This window comes from Cnephaeus nilssonii, assembly GCF_951640355.1.
Source record: "Cnephaeus nilssonii genome assembly, chromosome: 7".
In the NCBI taxonomy this organism is placed as follows: Eukaryota; Metazoa; Chordata; class Mammalia; order Chiroptera; family Vespertilionidae; genus Cnephaeus; species Cnephaeus nilssonii.
In genome coordinates, this window is record NC_137078.1 from 15,791,902 (window position 1) to 15,811,914 (window position 20,013).

Genomic DNA, 20,013 nt, shown 5'->3' on the forward strand with positions numbered 1-20,013 from the left:
GGAGTGTGCTTACCTCCCCAGTGGCCCGCCACCTTGGCTCCGGGCCCCACATGTCGGTGCCTGAGCTATCCCATGACTCTCGGGGTACACGACCCTCCCGCCAAGCCCTCTGCTTCCTCCACAACCCCCATGCAACTCTGCACCTGGACACTTTGGTGATAGCAAAAATTGGAAGACAAAGTAACAACCTCCAAAGGAAAGAAATGGAATAATCAACCCCCAGAAAGAGTAACTAAATGAAATGGAGGCATGCAGTATGCCAGGTAAAGAATTCAGCGTAATGGTCATACAGTTCATAAACCGGATGAATGAGAAAAATCAACAACTTATGTAAGAATCAAGAGGAAATCAAGAATGATATAGCTACAATAAGAATCACTATGGAAGGTTTCAACAGTAGACTAGAAGAATTGGAAGACCAAATTAGTGACTTAGAAGATAGGGCAGAGAAACACACATAATCTGAACAGCAATTAGAGAAAAAAATTAGAAAGCAGGAGGAGAGCCTAAGAGAGCTCTGAGACAAAGTGAAATCAAGTAACGTACGTATGATAGGGGTGCCAGAAGGACAAGAAGAAGAGAAAAGATTAGAGAACCTATTTGAAGAAATAATGACAGAAAACTTGCCTGATTTGGGGAAGAAAAAAGTCACACAAGCACAGAGAGTTCCCCAACAAGATGAACCAAAAAAAAGACCCACACCACATCATAATTACAAAGGCAAACATTAATGACAGAGAATCTTAACCCATTGTATGCCATAAGCGTCTGTAGATGCAAGCGGCAGACCTTCCCCACATGCCATGTGCATCTATTAAAAAAAATTTTTTTTTTCCCTTAGTGGCAGCTCTGACCAACTTTAAAATAATTTTTTGTGAGAATTTTCAGCTGAACATATTCAAGAACACCCAAATTGTGAGTATTTATTTTTATAATACTCATTGCAAATTGGTTTTTTCAACTAAATTCAAAATATCGTGGTGTGTGGGGATGGTTGCCATTTTGGACATACAGCAGTTAACTGATTAAAAGCTGCAAGAGATAGAGACAGAGTGTTACCTACAAAGGATCTTCCATTAGATTATCAAATGATTTCTCAACAGAAACACATCAGGCCAGAAGGGAATGGAATGAAGTATACAGGTGATACAAAGCAAGGGACTGAATCCAAGAATACTATATCCAGCAAGGCTATCATTCAAAATTGAAGGGGAAATCAGGAACTTCGCAGACAGAAAAAAAAGGCTAAAGGAGTTTATCACTACCAAGCCAGCAATGCAAGAAATGCTAAAGGGACTGTTGTAAAAAGAAGAAATAGAAAGAGAAGAAGAAACACAGGCATAAATAAAGAATAAAAATGGCTACAAACAAGTACCTATCAATAATAACCTTAAACAAAAATGGACTAAATGCTCCAATCAAAAGACATCAAGTGGCTGAATGGATAAGAAAACATGACCCATATATGTGTGTGTGTGTGTGTGTGTGTGTATATATATATATATATATACATATACATATATATATATATATATATATATATATATATATATATATATATACATATATATATACATATATATATATATATATGCTGTCTCCAAGAGACCCGCCTCAGAACAAGGGACTCACACAGACTGAAAGTGAAGGGATGGAAAAATATTTTTCAAGCAAATTAAAATGAAGAAAAATAAAGCTGGGGTAGCAATACTTATATCTGACAAAATAAACCTCAAAGAGAGGCCAGAACAAGAGATAAGGAAGGCCGTTTCATAATACTAAAGGGATCAATACAACAAGAGGATATAACCCTGGTAAACATATATGCACCCAATGCAGGAGCACCCAAATACATAAAAAAAAATCCTGGAAGATATCAAGGAAGAGATCAACAGCAATACAGTCATAGTGGGGGACTTTAATACCCCATTGACATCACTGGATAAATCCTCTAGACAAAAAATCAGCAAAGAAACAGCAATACTAAACAACTCACTAGATCAGATGGACTTAATCAACATCTTCAGAACATTTACCCCAAAGCTACAGAATATACATTCTTCTCAAGTGCACATGGGACTTTTTCAAAGATAGACCAAATATTGGGAAACAGGCAAAGTCTCTTCAAATTCAAGAAGATCGAAATCATATAAAGCGTCTTCTCAGATCACAGTGGCATAATATTAGTAATCAACTACAATAAAAACAATCACAAAAATTCAAACACTTGGAGGCTAAATAGCATGTTATTAAACAATGATTGGGTTACCAAGAGGTCAAAAAATAAATTTAAAAAAAAACATTCTGGAAACAAATGACAATGAAAACACAACAATCCCAAATCTATGGGACACATTGCAGGCAGTCCTGAGAGGGAAGTTCATAGCATTACATGCCTACTTCAAGAAAACACACAAGAAAAACTGGTAACAAATTATCTAACTCTATAACTTAAAGAATTAGAAAGAAAGCAACAAGAAAAGCCCAGAGTGAGCAGAAGGAAGGAAATAATAAAGATCACAGCAGAAATAAATGACATAGAGACCCAAAAAAATAAAAATACAAAAGATAAATGAAACCAAGAGCTGGTTCATTGAAAGGATAAACAAGCTTAATGAACCTCTAGCCAGGCTCACCAAGAAGCAAAGAGAGAGGAGCCAAATAAACAAAAATCAGAAACGAAAGAGGTGAAATAACAACAGACTCCACAGAAATACAAAGGATTGTAAAAAAAAACACACACACACACAAAAAAAAAAAAACACTATGAGCAACTCTAACAAACTGGTCAACCTAGAAGAAATGGGCATATTCCTAGAAAAATACAACCTTCCAAAACTCAATTAGGATGAATCAAAAAATCTGAATCGGCTGATAACTATGGAGGAAATTGAAGCAGTAATCAAAAAACGTCCAGCAAACAAAAGCCCTGGACCAGACAGCTTCACAGGGGAGTTTTACCAAACATTCAAAGAACTAAAACCTATCCTCCTCAGACTATTCCAAAAAATTCAAGAGGAAGGAACACTTTCAAGCTCTATGAAGCCAGCATTACCCTAATACAGTGGTCGGCAAACCGTGGCTCACGAGCCACATGCAGCTCTTTGGCCCCTTGAGTGTGGCTCTTCCACAAAATACCACATGCGGGTGCGCACGTACAGTGTAATTGAAACTTCGTGGCCCATGCACAGAAGTCGGTTTTCGGCCTGGGCGAGTCTATTTTGAAGAAGTGGCGTTAGAACACTCAAGGGGCCAAAGAGCCACATGTGGCTCGCTAGCCATGGTTTGCCGACCACTGCCCTAATACCAAAACCAGATAAGGACACTACAAAGAAAGAGAATACAAGACAATATCTCTGATGAACATAGATGCTAAAATCCTCAACAAAATCTTAGCAAATCAGATCTAGCATTACATTAGAAAGATCATACACCATGACCAAGTGGGATTTATTCCAGGGATGCAAGGATGGTACAATATCAGCAAGTTAATAAACGTGATACATCACATAAACAAATTGAGAGATAAAAATCACATAATCATACAAATTGATGTAGAAAAAGCATTTGACAAAATCCAACACCCTTTCCTGATAAAAACTCTCAGCAAAGTGGGAATAGAGGGATCATATCTCAATATAATAAAAGCCTTATATGATAAACCTACAGCCAACATCATACTCAGTGGGCAAAAACTAAAACCATTTTCCCTAAGAACAGGAACAAGACAGGGATGCCTGCTCTCACCACTCCTGTTTGACATAGTACTAGAATTGCTAGCCATAGTGATCAGACAAGAAGAAATAAAATGCATTCAAATTGGAAAAGAAGAGATGAAACTGTCATTATTCACAGATGACATGATATTGTACATAGAAAACCCTGAAGACCCCATCAAAAAACTACTAGACTTAATAAATGAATTCAGCAATGTAGCAGGATACAAAATTAACATCCAGAAATCTTAACCTTTTTTACACATCAATGTGCTCACAGAAAGAGAAACAAACAAACAAAAAACCAATGCCTTTTACTATCGCACCAAAAAAATTAAGATGCCTAGGAATAAACTTAAATGAGGAGGTAAAAGACCTATACTTGGAAAACTACAGGATGTTGAAAAAAGAGATAGAGGAAGACATAACGAAATGGAAGAATATACCGTGTTTATGGATTGGTAGAATCAACATCATTAAAATGTCCATACTACCCAAAGCAACCTATGGATTGAATGCAATCCCTATTAAAATAACAATGGCATATTTCACAGACCTAGAACAAACGAACAAACTCTCCAAAAATTAATATGGAATAAAAAAAGACCCTGAATACCTACAGCAATCTTGAGGAAGAACAACTAAGTTAGAGGGATCACAATATCAGATACCAAGCTATATTACAAAGCCACTGTTCTCAAAACTGCCTGGTACTGGCACAAGAACAGACATATAGACCAATGGAACAGAACAGAGAACCCAAAAATCGACCCAAGCCATTATGCTCAATTAATATTTGACTAAAGAGGCAAGACCATACAATGGAGTCAAGACAGTCTCTGCAATAAATGGTGTTGGGAAAATTAACAGATACGTGCAAAAAAATTGAACTAGACCACCAACTTACATCTTATACAAAAATAAACTCAAAATGGGTAAAGGACTTAAACGTAAGATGGGAAACCATAAAAATCTTAGAAGAATCCATAGACAGCAAAATAGCAGACTTATGTCATAGCAATTAATACAACTCTTAGGGCAATGGAAACTAAGGAGAAAATAAACGAATGGGACTATATCAAAATAAAAAGCTTCTGCACAGCAAAAGAAACCATCAACAAAACAAGAAGAAAGCCCACTGCATGGGAGAACATATTTGCCAATGTTATATCCAATAAGGGCCTAATCTCCAAAATTTATAGGGAACTCATACATCTTAACAAAAGGAAGATAAACAATCCAATCAAAAAATGAACAAAGGACTTAGACACTTTTCGAAAGTGGACATACAGAAGGCCAAGAGACTTAAGAAAACATGCTCAAAGTCACTAATCATCCGAGAGATGCAAATCAAAACAACAATGAGGTACCATCTCACACCTGTCAGAATGGCTGTCATCGACAAGTCGACAAACAACAAGTGCTGGCGAGGATGTGGAGAAAAAGGAATGCAGACTGGTGCAGCCACCATGGAAAACAGTATGGAGTTTCCTCAAAAAATTAAAAATGGAACTCCCACTTGACCCAGTAATCCCACTTCTAGGACTATATCCCAAGAAACCAGAAACACTAATCAGAAAGGACATATGCACCCCTGTGTTCATAGCAGCACAATTTACCATAGCTAAGATTTGGAAACAGCCTAAATGCCCATCAGCAGATGAGTGGATTAAAAAACTGTGGTACATCTACACAATGGAATACTATGCTGCTGTAAAAAAGAAAGAACTCATACCATTCGCAACAGTATAGATGGACATGTAGAGCATTATGCTAAGCGAAATAAGCCAGTCAGAGAAAGATAAATATCCCCTGATCTCACTCATTTGTGGAATATAATGAACAACATAAACTGATGAACAAAAATAGAGCCAGAGACAGAGAAACATCAAACAGACCGTCAAACTTCAGAGGGATGGCAGGGGAGGGGAGGGGGTACATGTAAAAGATCAACCAAAGGACTTGTATGCATGCATGTAAGCATAGCCAATGGACACAGACACTAGGGCGTGAGGGACTGTGTTGGGAGTTGGGAGTGGCCAGGAGATGTCAATGAGGGGGGAAAGGGAGACATATGTAATACTATATGTAATATTTTAATCAATAAAGAATTTTTTAAAAACAAGTTACCATTCCATTTGTGAATCCAGTCATTTCGACTGCCTGGCTTTGGAATATCAAAATTTTCTAGTTGGTTTAAAATTTGGCAGCGTCTGAAGCCGAGCAAAGAGAATGGGAGGCTTGTTGAAGACAGGGTGGTGTGGGGTGGGTGTAAATATAAGCACGTTCTGCCACTTCTTCCTTCACAGTTCCTGTGCCCTGTGGCAGTGTTTGTTTCCGCCCCTTTCCCGACATCCTATAGACTGTGTTCCTATAGTGGGCCAGGTCGCAGGCCTTGACCCCTGATGGGAGCATTCAGGGCTGATCGAGCAAACTTTGAGAGCTAGTCTTCATCACTGTCCCCTGAGGGTGATGTTGCCCACATTTTGCCATAAGGAAATGGAGGTTTAGAAAGGGTTACTTGCTTATGGTCATATGAGTAATGAACAGTGAGCAAGAGAGCTAGAATTCAGGGCTAGGGTCAGATCCCTGCAGCTGCCCCATGGTCAGGGTGGTGTGTCCGCTGGTCCTCTATCTGAACTTGTATAGGTCATGCCGCCTCCCTCCCTGTATCCTCACATGTCCCAGTGCAGGAGATTGGGAAGATGTTTGAGGAAAGGTTAGACACAGGTGTGGACCAGAATACTATTAGGTATATATCAGACACTTAATGACCACAGAATGGTGTTAGCCGCACGCACACACACACACAGAGGTCGGCGCCCATTGGGCTGTTAGCTTCTTTGCTGTTGCACTGCCTCAACTTCAAGCGACAGTCTCGGCATTCCCCTTGTAAGTCCTTTCATAGAGCACTTGGCTGTGCCTGGTACTGAACACTCCCCACCCATCAAGTGAGGGATGGAGCTGCACAGATCCGCCCCTCCCGCGGGCCAGCAGTGTTCTGGAAGGCGACCCGGCTGCTGAAGAATCCGAGCTGCCTGTCCCCTGCTCCCAGCTTTCTGTGAGGTCTCCCTCAGAAACTTTGAAATGAGACTAAGGCTCACACATAAGAGAAATTAAACATGGGCTCTGGGATGATCCCGTGAACAAGTGTCATACCGGAAAGAGGTTTTTGTGGGGTTTTTTATTGGAACATTAAAATCAAGCTGCATTTCAGCCAGCAGCTTCGAGCAGTATCCCATTTCAGGTTGCATTTAGGCCACTGTGTGTCTTGGGAGAGTCAGCCTTCTCCTGACCACTGGGCAAATGCATGGAATTACCATCATGTCTGTCTGTCGTCTCGTAGACATGTTTCCAGTCCACCCCGGCCCCCTAACGGGCAAGCGTTGAGTAGACCAGGTGTTCAGGGATGAGCTCGGGGTTCTCTGTTGCTGTGGGCGAGGGGCACCTGGTTTCGCCCCTAGGAATTGTGTCTCAGGAGGAAGCTGGTGTTAGCTGTCAGATTTCGTGTCCTCTGTGTGCTCTCCACGCACAGCTGAATCTCCTCCTGCTCCTCTCCCAGCCCACAGGGTCCTGCTGATCAGGGACATTTCCTCGCTCCTTGCCTTTCTCTGTCCGAATAGTGTTGCCTCTTTGGGGCACAGTTCCTTCCTTTTTCCCCTTGTGAGCATTTTGTGTGCTTTTAGGCCACAGGTGGAGGAGCGAGTGCCAGAAAAACACCTCCAGTCCACTCCCACCCGGTCCTCGCCTTCCTCCTCAGAGCGGGAGGGGCTGGGGCCTGAGGGTTTCAGCTGCCCTCCATTTCCCGCATGCAGGGATCCCTGGCTCCCTCACTTCCTCCTGATTGGTCTTACCCCTTTTCTTTACCAGCCTAGGGCCCTCCCCACTTGCCTCTCCTACCTGATGCTCATGGGCCACAGGCATTGCATTTAACATCAGTAGATGTGCAAACCTCGGTGTGTAAATCACTTCCGACACCAGGTGTGTTTGGTTCCTTATAACTTCCTTAAGTGGCAGCTTTGGCCATTTAACTGAGCCAGCCCTGTGCACACCTCTGCAAATACAGAAAGAGGCCTTCCCTGAGGGCTGGAGAGGTGGTGGAGAGAAGTGTGTGGTGTGAGATCGCGTCATGAACCTTATTCTCAGTGTTTATTCTTCTGTTCTATGCTCCGGTGCCTGTCAGATAGTATGGTTTAGTATAAAATTTCTCTCCTCTTGTTTGGACTGTTCTGTGAGAGTGGAAACTGGCTGGCGATGGTTTTTATCACGTTGGGGTGGAGGGTCATGTCAAGTCTTGGGCGCATAGGTAACTCCTGTGGTTACAGGTGCATTTTAAAACACCCTCCTAAAGCACTTACTGGTGGCATTTACCAAGTAAATAAACCCATTTGATGCTTTCCATATAGATTACCAGTGAACAAGTTTGAAACCTGTACAATATAAATGCTGGAGGGCTCGTGTTTTCCTCTGTCCATGCAGTCGGAAAGCACACTGCTATTTAAAATGTAAGACTGGCAGTGAAATGTGAACTTTAAAGGCTCCCGTTAGTGTCCTTTGGGAATCCTCATAATGTGATACAGTCACTTTGGTGTCATTATTTTGTTCTCTGAATTTAGCATTAATATAAAGGGCCATCATGGGACATCAGCCTGGCTGTCCAAACCAGCTTAAAAGTGAGACACTTACCCACTTGAATATTACAGAGTAAAGCATGGAATTAGGTAGAAGCAAGAAACCAATTGTTGTATTTGAAAGTAACAATCGTAACATAGTTAATAGAGCTCTGACTTGTCTGCTCTCGGCCCAGTTCTCTCCCTGTCTTCTGGCCTCACTTCTGATAATAAAATGTTAAAGGAAAAGTATATTTTTCATACTTAAAACAGAATCCAAATAATTATTAAATATTGTTTTCACTTTTTAGTGAAAAGCAGGAATAATGGGAGGGTATGCAATTAACATTAAAATACTTTTAAAACTAGTCTTTACTCAAAAGTGTGATTTTTTTTTTTTAGGTCATTTTTCTAATTTTAGCAGAAACACCTACTGGGCTCTGTGAAGGTAAAGTGTAGGGTAGTTGGAGGGCTCTGCTGAGGCTGTGGGCCCCTGTGGAGCGCCTACGAGTGTGTGTGCCGGGTTCCTGGGTCTCGGATCCCACCTCCCAGGTTTCACATTCCCTAGTCTTTGGTTGTTCTAGGCATCTCTATTCTTTTTTCCTTTTTTAAAATTAATTTATTTTTACTGAGTTTATTGGGGTGTCATTGGTTAATAAAATTACATAGGTTTCAGGGGTACAATTCTATAATACATCATCTGTGCAGGCATCTGTATTTTTAAAAAGCTCCATGGTGATTTGGACCATTGCTGAAAGGGTCTTTCAGCTCAGGAGGGAATGAGTGCCCCTTTCTTTGATTAGTGCTGATGCTTGAACTTGGTGGGGCAGTGATTCCCATGGTGCTGAGTCATACACCCCTGATCTGAGATCTGCATGAATAGCACCCCGGAGTTGTGGGATGGGAGCTGATGATGCTGGTCCTTTCTTGCTCTGCAAGGCCCGGGGGGCAGGCCTGTGCTGTGTGCACCGCAGGGAGTGCCTGGGCTGGTCCCTGCACTAATCCAGGCCTCCGTGCACAGCTGTGTCAGTGGAGACTGAAGGGCCCATGATTGGTGTTTCAATGGAACTGTGCAGGTTGACTTTCCTGCTACTTCTTTTTGTTTCTTTACCTAATCCACAGTCATAATCACATGTCATTAGTTAACCCAAAAGTGTCCTTTTGAGCTACTTTTTCCCAGTCTGTAATCTAGTCTGGATTCATGCATTGCATTTAGTATCATGCCTTTTGGGGGTTTTTTTTAGTATTTTATGATTATTTTTTATTCCCATCCTCTCACCCTCCTTCCCTTTGGCAACTATCAGCTTTTTCTCTGTTTCTGTGGGTCTGTTTCTGTTTTGTTTATGCATTTGTTTTATTTTAAATTCCCTCTAGGTCCATCTGTGTTGTCACAGATACCAAGATTTCATTCTTTTCTATTGCTGAATAATATTCCACTGTATATATACACTATATATACCACATTTTCTTTATCCATTCATCTACTGATAGATGTCTAGGTTGCTTCCATATCTTTTATTTTTTCTGTCATATTTTTAAAATATATTTTTCTTGATTTCAGAGAGGAAGGGAGAGAGAGAGACATCAATGATGAAAGAGAATCATTGATCAGCTGCCTCCTGCACGGCCCCTACTGGGGATTGAGCCCACAACCCAGGCATGTGCCCCCACAGGGAATCAAACCGTGACCTCCAGGTTCATAGATCGATGCTCAACCTCTGAGCCACACTGGCTATCATTTCTTAGCATGTGTGTCTGATTGTGTCATTCCCAAGGTTACAAGACAGGCATACTGAGCTGTAGCTCTGAAGTCCTGTTTGTTAGTACACAAACCTTTTACCCTGTAAACTCAGAAACTAGGACCTTAGAATCTGGAGATTGGGGAAAACAGAAGAATCCAGTGATACAGTCAATGATTGACTCCATCTTCTCTCTCCTGAGGTCACCTAATCTTTCCCTTCTCACCCTCCTCCTTTCTTCCTTCTTTCTGTCCACACTTTCTGCTCTGGTTCTTGTTTTTCCCCTTTCATTCATGCAAACAAGGGACAAGTTGCAGAGGGGCCTGGCTTGCATTTTAAAGCATCATGTTTACAAAAGGGATCCAAATGAAAGGAGAGGACCGGCAAACAAACAAACAAAATATATATATATATTATTTATTTATTTATTTATTTATTTATTTATTTAAGAAAATATAGGCAAACCATAGCAGCTGATTCCTGGGGATTAAAATGGGCATGCTCCTCTCAGCAGGTGACCCCGTGGGGGAGTTGGTGGGAAGGGGCTGTTGAGTGGAGCACATGATCTTCTAGCGCGGACTCGGGATACGTTAGTCACTTATTTACTACTCGCAGGAACAAAGAACCTTTCTTATGTGAGCAGACCTCCTCTGACTAGGGACACAGTGACCTTGGGCAGAGGTCACTGCAGGATGGCTCATCAAGTCGGCCAGGAGGAGACCTGCAAAGTCAGAACGCCCTCCTCCCTCCTCTGTGGGGGGCCAGGCCCACGTGGGTCAGGAAGAGGAGACCCCTCCAAAGATACTAGGGGTTCCAGATTCCTGCAGGAGGGCCTGGGCGTCCCCTCTGATTTCCCAGCATTGGTAGTACTTGCAATGCTAGAAATTATTAAAAGCTGTGTCTTGTGACAAACTACAGTTTTTTCTTGCTGTGCTCTAAAATCCCTTCACTCACTTTTTGTTGTTATTATTTAAGATTTTAATTGTAATATTGTTGTTTAACTTTAAACATATGTGTCTTGGTCTCATTGTTAACTTTTAGTATTTTGAAGTCATTCCATCCCACTCAGACTAAGGGAAGATGATCATTTGACTTGTTTGTGTTCAGTATATTTTTTTAATGTGTTTTATTTATTTTCTTTAAAGAATCGGGTGGAGGAGGGGGAAACAAATGCCAATAATCCCAGAAGAATGAATCAAAAGCAACTTTTCTTTTTCATTGCAGTAGAAAGCCAGATAAATATCTATTTTTTTTCCTGCTTCAGGTCAGAAACCCTTCCCTTGTCAAAAATGCGATGCCTTCTTTTCTACCAAATCTAACTGTGAACGCCACCAGTTGCGCAAACATGGAGTTACCAACTGTTCCCTGAGAAGAAACGGGCTTATTCCCCAGGCAAAAGAGAGTGATGTTGGACCCCATGATAGCACAGGTAGTGCTTCCAGGTGACGGAGAGGAGAGGGACAGAGGAGAGCCCATTGCTTAGCCCCGTTAACTTCCTAGAAACTTCGGCCCTTGGAGCATGCGGCAGCCTTTCCCTCTTCCCTGTAGGACTCCAGTCAGAAAGGCGGGCCCTGCAGAGCATGCAGCAGGGTCGCGACCTGGGAGACAAGGGCAGTGCCCCTGAAGGCCTTGCTGAGCTAGCAGGGAAGACCTGTCACCCCCAGCCCCTCCCAGCAGACCCCCTTGTTCAGGCTGTGGGCCCTGCTGGATGTGGGATATGAGGAAGGATGTGTAGTTTTAGCTCTTGGTAGCAACACATCTAAAAGGGATGTGAAACTTTAAAGGCTTGGGGTGTTGTCTTCTCCAGCCCCAGCCTCTGCTGCCAAATTCTCCAGAGCAGGGATGGGCTACACAGATGTCAGGGTATTGCAGAAACTAGGGATGCCCAGCCCTTGGCAGGGAGGGTGGGGTGTTTTTCTTTTCATTAACTCTCTTCCCAGTAAAACAAAACTTTGTCTTGTTTGAAAAAGCACTCTGCATGTCCTTTCCTTAATCACATCTCTGCTTGACCTGGATCCGGGGATTCTCTTGTGCTGATACGCGCTTCCTTCCTCCAGCCCCCAACAGAGCAATTAACACTGCCCGGTGCTCTCCTGCCACCCTTTCCCCCTTGACAGCTTCTGCATTTACTCGTGTCCTCTATTCAGTACATTTTTCATCTCCAAATACTGGGGTTTAGCACCCCTCATCCCCAAAAACTAAAAAAATTGGCTGCTGCAGGTCACTGAGACACAGCTAGCTGGCCATTGGTTGATAACAGTCTCACAGGTATGGATTCAGTTCTGCAAGTTTTGGAAGCTTGAGGTTCCTCCACTGCTTGAAGCAGATGACATTCCCTCAAAATGTATTTATTTTTCTAGAGTTGTAATTGTGTCCCGTGCTTCTCTCTCTCAGACTTGGGTGGGATGGGGCGCTGTGGTGTCCGGGAGTCCCTCCCCCCTGTCAGTTTGACTAGAGGGGTCGCCTTTAATCCCAGGCCCCCTCATCCTTGTCTCAGTTACTGAGGGAGGGGCGCATCTGGATGGGTAGCTTATCCAGGAAGAGGATTTGACCCGGAACCCTCTGCCTTTTCCCCACACCTCCCACCAGTCCCTAGTGAAACAAGCCCTTAAACTGTCAGGCCCTCTTCTTAAAATCAGCCCCTGCAAAGTGTATAAAAATGTCGGCCAGCTTCCATTCCCACATAATTTGCCAAGATCTTTGAATAACGATGTGGACTCCCACGGAATCCTGCCATGCCTTGGATCCCCTTGGGCAAAAGGAGGTGGATGACCTGCGACCCCCAGGAAGCCACAGCGACGCTGTCAGAACTCAAGTTTGCTGTGAGGATCACTCTTACTGCTTAGCAGTGCGTGCTGAGGGGCCTGGGGGCAGCCTGGCTTAGAAGCAGCTCTGTGCTTCTGCCCACGGTGGTGCCAAAGGAGGGAGAGAAGTGGGTAACCGAGGTGGTGGAGGGGTGCCCTGGGTTTCAGAGTTTGCAGACAGGTCATAAAGGGTAAGAATGGCTGGCAGATATCTGCACATGAGCTCCCCTTCCTGATCGCACTGAGGAACCAGCCTGGGACTCCGGCTGCCGTCTGAGGTGCAGACACCGCGCTAATTGGAGTGTATGTCTTAGCTTCCGTTCAGCACCAGGTTTCACATTGTGGTGGGTTTAGTTTTTAAATTTGCAGTTAAGAGTTTTGTTTAACCGAGTTCTGTCAAAGTCCTTCCTCATCTCCGCCCTGTAGGTTTTCTTTAAAGGAAAAAGCCTCTGGAAAAAGAATTCACTGCAAGTTGTAATGTGAAACCAGCAAAGAGAAAATATATGGTTGGTTTAATTGTGGTCCCAGCCCATGCTCAGAAAGAGGACTGAGATTTAAGAAGGGAAGGGGAGAGGTTGGGGAGGTGGAGTTCCCTGGCTTCAGGGAGAATTTTTAAAACCAGGTGAGCATAATGGAGGGGTGAAGGTTTCCTTCGGGCACTCCCTCCCGTGAAGTTGCAAGTAGGGCCTTAGAGGAAGACCATAAAAAACAAAGGCAGGAAATGGCCAGGGAAGTTCTTGAGGGGTTTTCTAGGTTTATATGCCTGGGTTGCATTTTCTTAAAATCCCTGAACATGTTTTATAATGAGGGTCTGACTTTTTCCATCACATAAGGTTTTTCACGAAACTACACCTAGGTTTTCCCCAAAGGAATGCTGAAATGCTGTGTGGGGGCAGTTCTGCTTAAAGGGGCAAATTGCTCATTCAAGAGTTCAACAAACTCTCCACTCATTTTTTTTTCTGTGGGCAGAGGTACCCTGGCCCACTTTGCCCTTGAGGAATACTTACATTTTTTTCCTCAGGCGATACCTGTAGGGGCCTTCTGTTTGTGGGCACCTACACACGACTTTCCAAATCGGCTTAATGTGCAAGTTTTCAAACGCTTTCTTAATGGTGGCCGCCCTGCCCAGCTGGAAGCCCAGGTGCCCGTTGGACGACATACAGCACAGCATGGCCTTCGTAGGTGCAGCCCGTAGTACAGGCAGCAGCTTGAACAGCCTCGCCCCTGCCCACTCAGATGAGGTGTGTAGATTGGTCCTTTTTCACTTTGGCTGAGTAACTTGGAACATCTAGGAGGCAGTAGATGTTTCATTGTTGAGCTGGCATGAAAAATCTCCACTTTCCCATAGCAGTTTTTTTAGATTTAGCATCACAAATGAGGGACTGATGAGGACAGAGAACTACGTCTGTAAGGGAGGTAGCATCGCTTATAAAAAAGTCTTCAGCTACCTGTATTTAGAAGTGTGGGTGGCTGAGGAGGGCAGGGATCAAAATAGGACCTGCTATTATGAGCCGGATATTCATGAAATGATGAGAAGAGGTTCTATTGTTCCCAAGAATCACTCATAAAAATCAGTTGGGGTTGCTTGGAACTTGAAGGGCCCGGGCTGTTCTGCGAAAATCTCCCCCTAGTGGACGTTTGCTAGAGCACAGCCAAGCCTCCTTTGTTCACCAGAGGAAGTGAGTTGGCCTTTCATTGAATTTAGGGTGAACACTCCATTTTTTTTTTTAATGTGTTTTTATTGGTTTCAGAGAGGAAGGGTGAGAGAGATAAAAACATCAATGTTGAGAGAGAATCATTGATCTGCTGCCTCCCCCCCCATTGGGGATTGAGCCTGCAACCCAGGCATTGTGCCCTTGACTGGAATCGAACCTGGGACCCTTCGGTCCACAGGCCGATGCTCTATCCACTGAGCCAAACTGGCTACGGCTGAACACTCCATTATTCACACTAAGGAAAGGCCCAGGGGTGAGAATGACCTGACCTTAGTATATTTACTTGGGTTTGGTTTCAGAATTCATTATGATTTTTTTCCACGTTCATCTTAATATATTCTCGAGTTAAATTTTAAAATAACCCATGTTCTTTGGTGAAAAATATTAATAATTAAGAAAACCTTGAATGTACTGGGGCAAGTAGGAAGTAGCCAGAATTTAAGCCTCTTTTTAAAAATGGAACTACTACAGTAGTAAGCCAGCAAATATGAAACTGAGCACTTAGCATTTTTTTTATTGTAGCGTTTATACCAAAATCGATTAAATAGATGCTCCCTATTGGAATGACTCAAGAATATGAGCATCTGTCTTATCCTTAGAAATAGCCTCAACGTTGGGGTGTGTAGCTCAGGATTCCTCTTTAAACTTGTGAATAATTTTCAAAAATCGTCAGAAATTTTAGTCACAGCATAATGATTTGTGTTCCTCTGAACCCTTTGGAGATACTCGGACAGTGGCCGCCAAAAGATACAGGCAGAATGAAACCAGTGAAAGGGCGTAAGTTGGAGCGTTGAGCAGACGGTGGTGGTCAGCTGAAAGCCCAGGCAGGTGTGGCCATGGAGGGGCGGTGCCAGCCCTGCACCCCCCCAGGACCCCCTCAGTGGCAGATGATGAGGCCGGTGACCGAGTGCCGGGTGTGGGTGGACGTGGTTGTACGTGTGGTCACGTCAAGGAGAGCCCGGGAGGCGTGCGTGCTGGCTCACGTGCCGTCGTCGGCTCTGCTGGGCAGGGCACCTCTAACGTACGTGCTCTGAAGCGAGTGTCGTTGGCCTAATAAGTTGGCCATTGGGTGACACTCAATAGTAGGTCTCAGCGGACAGCTTCACTGTCATAGACACAGTTAAAGGTCATCAGGCCCTTGTGTAACCCGAAGGGAGACGGTGCTTCTGATAAAGGCGACCACCCGTGTGGCGTCGTTAGTATTACCCGTGCCATCCCTCGAGAAGGCCTTACAAACTGATGGACAGTCCACACCTGATTTTGCTGTGGACAGTGGACAGGAAGTGCTTCCTCTCCCTCCATGGGGGCCTGACAGCAGCCAGGGAGGCCCACGGGTGTGCCTGTGTCTCCTTTGCCTTAGAACTGCACCTGGTCCATCAGGTGACAGTGTGGGCCATAGTGCATAGGACGTGCTTGGGGCCATTTTGTCATCAGACACCATGTTTGGGGTAGTCCCATGTATGTTGCATGTTTATATGATCTCTGCGCTCAAAAGTAGCTTTTACAGCTCAGCTTCTTCAGCCTCCCTAGCGCTGTGACTCTGGAATGCACACCTCTCCTCTCCGTTCCTTCTGTCTGTGCTGCCCTCCGTCGCTCACACCTCCTGGGGCCTGAGCATCGCTGTGTGTGGCAGGGGAGGGCACCGGGTGCTGCCTGTGGTGAGTGCAGGAGCGGGGAGGGCTTCCGAGGCACAGCCAGCCCTGTGGCCTGGCCTGTGTGTATGTGGAGGCTCTTTCTGCCTTTTATACATTAACCCCAGATTCTTTTGGGCCCTCGGGGATGGAGGTAGGGGGTGATGATTCAGGGCGGGCCCAGCTGAGATTCACGAAGGAGCCCTTGGCAGGGGCAGGTGTGGTGGCGTTTGCTTTCAATCCACGCTCCTGTGCTTGCTCCCACAGACAGCCAGTCAGACGCGGAGACGTCAGCTGCAGGAGGCGACGTGCTGGACCTCACCTCTCGGGAGAAAGAGCAGCCGTGGTCAGAGGGGGGCCCTGAGCCCAGCCAGAGCAGAGGAGAGGTTCCCGTGGAGGAGCCGACTCGGGGAGCAGCCGAGTCCATGGATGAGGAGGAGCAGGCAGCCGAGGACAGCCCGGAGCCCGAGGAGAATCGTGATGTGAAGGAGAGGGAGGAGGATGAAGAAGATGGCCCCGAGGAAGACACGGTCAGCAACAAGAGCCTGGACCTCAACCTTGCCAGCAAGCTGATGGGCTTCAAGCTGGCCGAGGGCGACTCTGGGGCTGTGGCCAGCGGGGGCTCGGCCCAGCAGGACCAGAAGCACACCTGCGACATCTGTGGCAAGAGCTTCAAGTTCCTTGGGACCCTGAGCCGCCACAGGAAGGCGCATGGCCGCGAGGTGCCCAGGGAGGAGAGCCCGCTCCCTCAGGAGGGCCAGGGCGAGAGGGGGGCTGCTGAGGGGCCCGTGCCCGTGCCCACTGCCCCCGCTCTGGAGCCAGAGGAGAAGCCCGAGCCCCCGGCCGAGGGGGAGGCCGTGTCCGAAGGCTCGGCAGAGAAGCAGAGCGAGGAGGCCGAGGGCACCTCCGACGGGGAGGGCACGGCCGAGAAGAAGTCCTCAGAGAAGAGTGACGATGACAAGAAGCCAAAGACAGACGCCTCCCGAAGTGCGTGCAGCAAGGCGGACAAGAGGAAGAAGGTCTGCACCGTGTGCAACAAGAGGTTCTGGTCCCTGCAGGACCTGACCCGGCACATGCGGTCCCACACGGGTAAGGGCAGGCCCCGCCCGGCTTCTTCAGGGATGCCCCGGGCCCAGGCCTGCGAAGGAGGCTGCCCAGGCAGGAGGGAGCCCGCCCCCGAAGCACAAACAGGCAGAGGACTAACCAGGCCTGCTCGGGCCCTGTGAGCCCGTAAACCAGGAGTTTAACAAGCTGTTCTCTAGCGCCCTAAACGCCTGGGCTCCTGCAGGGGGGCAGTGGAGTGGTCCCTCAGCAGTGCTGTCCTTGATCAGTCCCTCTGAGCCTCAGTCTTCCTGTCTCTAGAATGGGGGTGATGTCTGTCCTCTCTCAGATAAGTATCTAGGAGAATATGCGTGCTGGGCTCTGGGGCCCGTAGTCTCATCAAGTCCTGAGCCTGGAAGGGGACTGCGGGGTGTGGCCTGGGGACAGGCAGTAGGGACAGGTGCTCTGTTTGGAGGCACCTGGGTTTGTCTCATTATTAACCTTCAGGTGGGAAGTTGGCACCGTGGGGGCTTTTCCTGTCTGTCTTGGCTGCTGCATGGCCGTCCGGGTCTGCCCTGCACAGGTCCTTACTCCTGGGACTCACCGGCTGCACGGTTGAGGCTGCAAACCCCACAGCAGGGCTGTTGTTTAGTAGAAAGGAGACCTGGATACACTCCTGCAGCCCAAAGTGCAAGCATATCGCCACCCCCTCCCCCCAAACACACCCAACCCAGGCCCTGGTCTTGGTTTCGGCTTTCCTCCTCCCTCCCGGCTGGTGGGGTGCACACCTCTGCTCCCCACACACTGCCCCGTCTCACGCAGCCATTCTGCCCTGGCCTGGGGGCTTCGGAGGCTCCGGGCTGGTCCTCCAACAGAGAGATATTCTTGGGCTCCTGGCAGGTGGTGGTCTCAGCTGCTCACAGCCGGCTTGTGAGCCTGAGAGAAGCCCCAGCTGCTGCGTATCAGAACGTGGAGTGTCTTGTGCCTTTGGCTTGGGAGGCGCCCCTGTCGGTAGAGCCTCAGAAACGTGCCTGTCCCTGTGGGAGGATGCCACTGCTGTCCTCAGGGGGCTCTGGTTCCCGGATCAGTGTCAGTGTGTGGAAACCTGGGCTGAGAGGTGACACGGGGAGGAATCCCAGGGTGGCACCTGGCATTCCTGCTTCCCCATTTTGCCAATTCAGACAAATAAGAGGGTTTCCCTGTAAAGGAGGGTGTCCTGGCCCTGCCACCCCACCCCTCATCTTTCCCTCGGGGCTGCTTTAGTGTGGAGCTGAGCGGTGGTTCCCGGTGGCCTTACCATTAACAGACCGTTTCTTTCCCTCATTGCTCCAGGAGAAAGGCCGTACAAATGTCAGACCTGTGAGCGAACCTTCACCTTGAAACACAGCCTGGTTCGCCACCAGCGTGTCCACCAGAAGGCCAGGCACACCAAACACCACGGGAAGGACAGTGACAAGGACGAGCGGGGGGAGGAGGACAGCGAGAGCGAGTCCACCCACAGCGGCAACAACGCTGTCTCGGAGAATGAGGCCGACGCGGCTGTGCTGGCCAGCAACCACGTGGCCGTCACCCGGAGCCGGAAGGAGAGCCAGGCCAAGGACGCCGGCCGCCGGGAGGACAGGGCAGCGGGCCGGACGGCCGGCGCCGGGCAGGCTGAGGCCGGCAGGAGTGCCCCCAAGGCCGCCCCCCCGGAGCAGGCGCCTCAGGGCGACCCTGACCCGGAGAGCCCGGTGGCCCTCGTGCAAGACCTGCTGGAGCTGAACGGCCAGAGGCCCGCCCACCCCGTCCTGGCCGCCGACGCTGCCTCGCCACTGCTGGGAGTGGAGTGACGGCTCCTCCTGTGCCCGGCACACCGCCGACGGCCCGCAGACCGCGTCCTGCGTCTGTGTTTCCTGAGGTGTCCTCAGTGCCTGTCAGCTGTGGGGAGAGGCGAGGAGGAAGGGCCGCCTCTCGGGGCCCACAGCCTCCCCACGCGCCCGTGCGGGAGACCAGCACGGACGGTTCGAGTGCCTTACTACTTACCGGTCCTCCAGTGTCGTCCTGGGGGTTGTGTTGTCCCAAAATGACTTTAGAAACAAAGCAGATATTTTAATGAATTCTTGGAGAGGACCTTTTCATTTAAGCATTAACATCACTTCTGTGTTGGTGTGTGTGAGCTTGTTCTTGCGAATCTGATCGTAACATTTGTTCTGTGAGCTGGAAACAGAAGAAAAACATGCCCTTGGATACCCGTAGCCAATAACTGGAAGAAAATGATGTGAATTTTCATGTAAATTACCAGAGGAAATATGGATGAGATGCTCATTTCTCATAGAGACCTTTTTCTTTTTTTTTTTTTTAAATCTGCTATGTGGTGGAGCTGTAATTTGGTCCTCGATATTGAGGATGTGGTGGATGGAGGTTTCCAGTTTGGTTCAAGCCAAAACCAGGACAGATTCTAGCTTCGACCTCATATGTGTTTTGCTCTTTCAGCATTAGACATACTAGTTCCTGTTCAAGTTCCAAGACATTTGTTCTTAGAAGAGTTACCGTGTCAACTTAATCTATGGAGAACATACACAGGTGTCCTGTATCTGATTTCCCCCTTTCGGTATATATATTATTAATATTATTATTATTATTATTTTTAGTTCCTCAGTTTGCTGGTCTCTGCAGTAAGCAGAAACAAATGGGCAATATTTGTCCTGGAGACCTGGGTGCCCCAGGTCCTCGTGTAAGCGTCTGCCCGCAGCTTTCCTGCCACCCTCGGGTGGGAGC

The 20,013-nt window shown here is 46.8% G+C and overlaps 1 protein-coding gene across 4 annotated transcripts in view; it reads left to right on the forward strand.

Moving 5' to 3' along the window:
- Nucleotides 1-19,802, forward strand: part of RREB1 (ras responsive element binding protein 1) — a 139,631-nt gene extending 119,829 nt beyond the window's left edge. For 3 of the 4 annotated variants that reach the window (XM_079776840.1, XM_079776839.1, XM_079776841.1), the window contains 3 exons: nt 11,330-11,494; nt 16,483-17,304; nt 18,589-19,802. In XM_079776840.1, coding sequence (XP_079632966.1) covers nt 11,330-11,494; nt 16,483-17,304; nt 18,589-19,085 — 1,484 coding nt within the window. In that variant the 3' untranslated portion in view covers nt 19,086-19,802. The remainder of the gene's footprint in view (nt 1-11,329; nt 11,495-16,482; nt 17,305-18,588) is intronic. The other variant, XM_079776842.1, reaches the window with a different exon arrangement.
- The last annotated feature ends 211 nt before the right edge of the window (nt 19,803-20,013 follow it).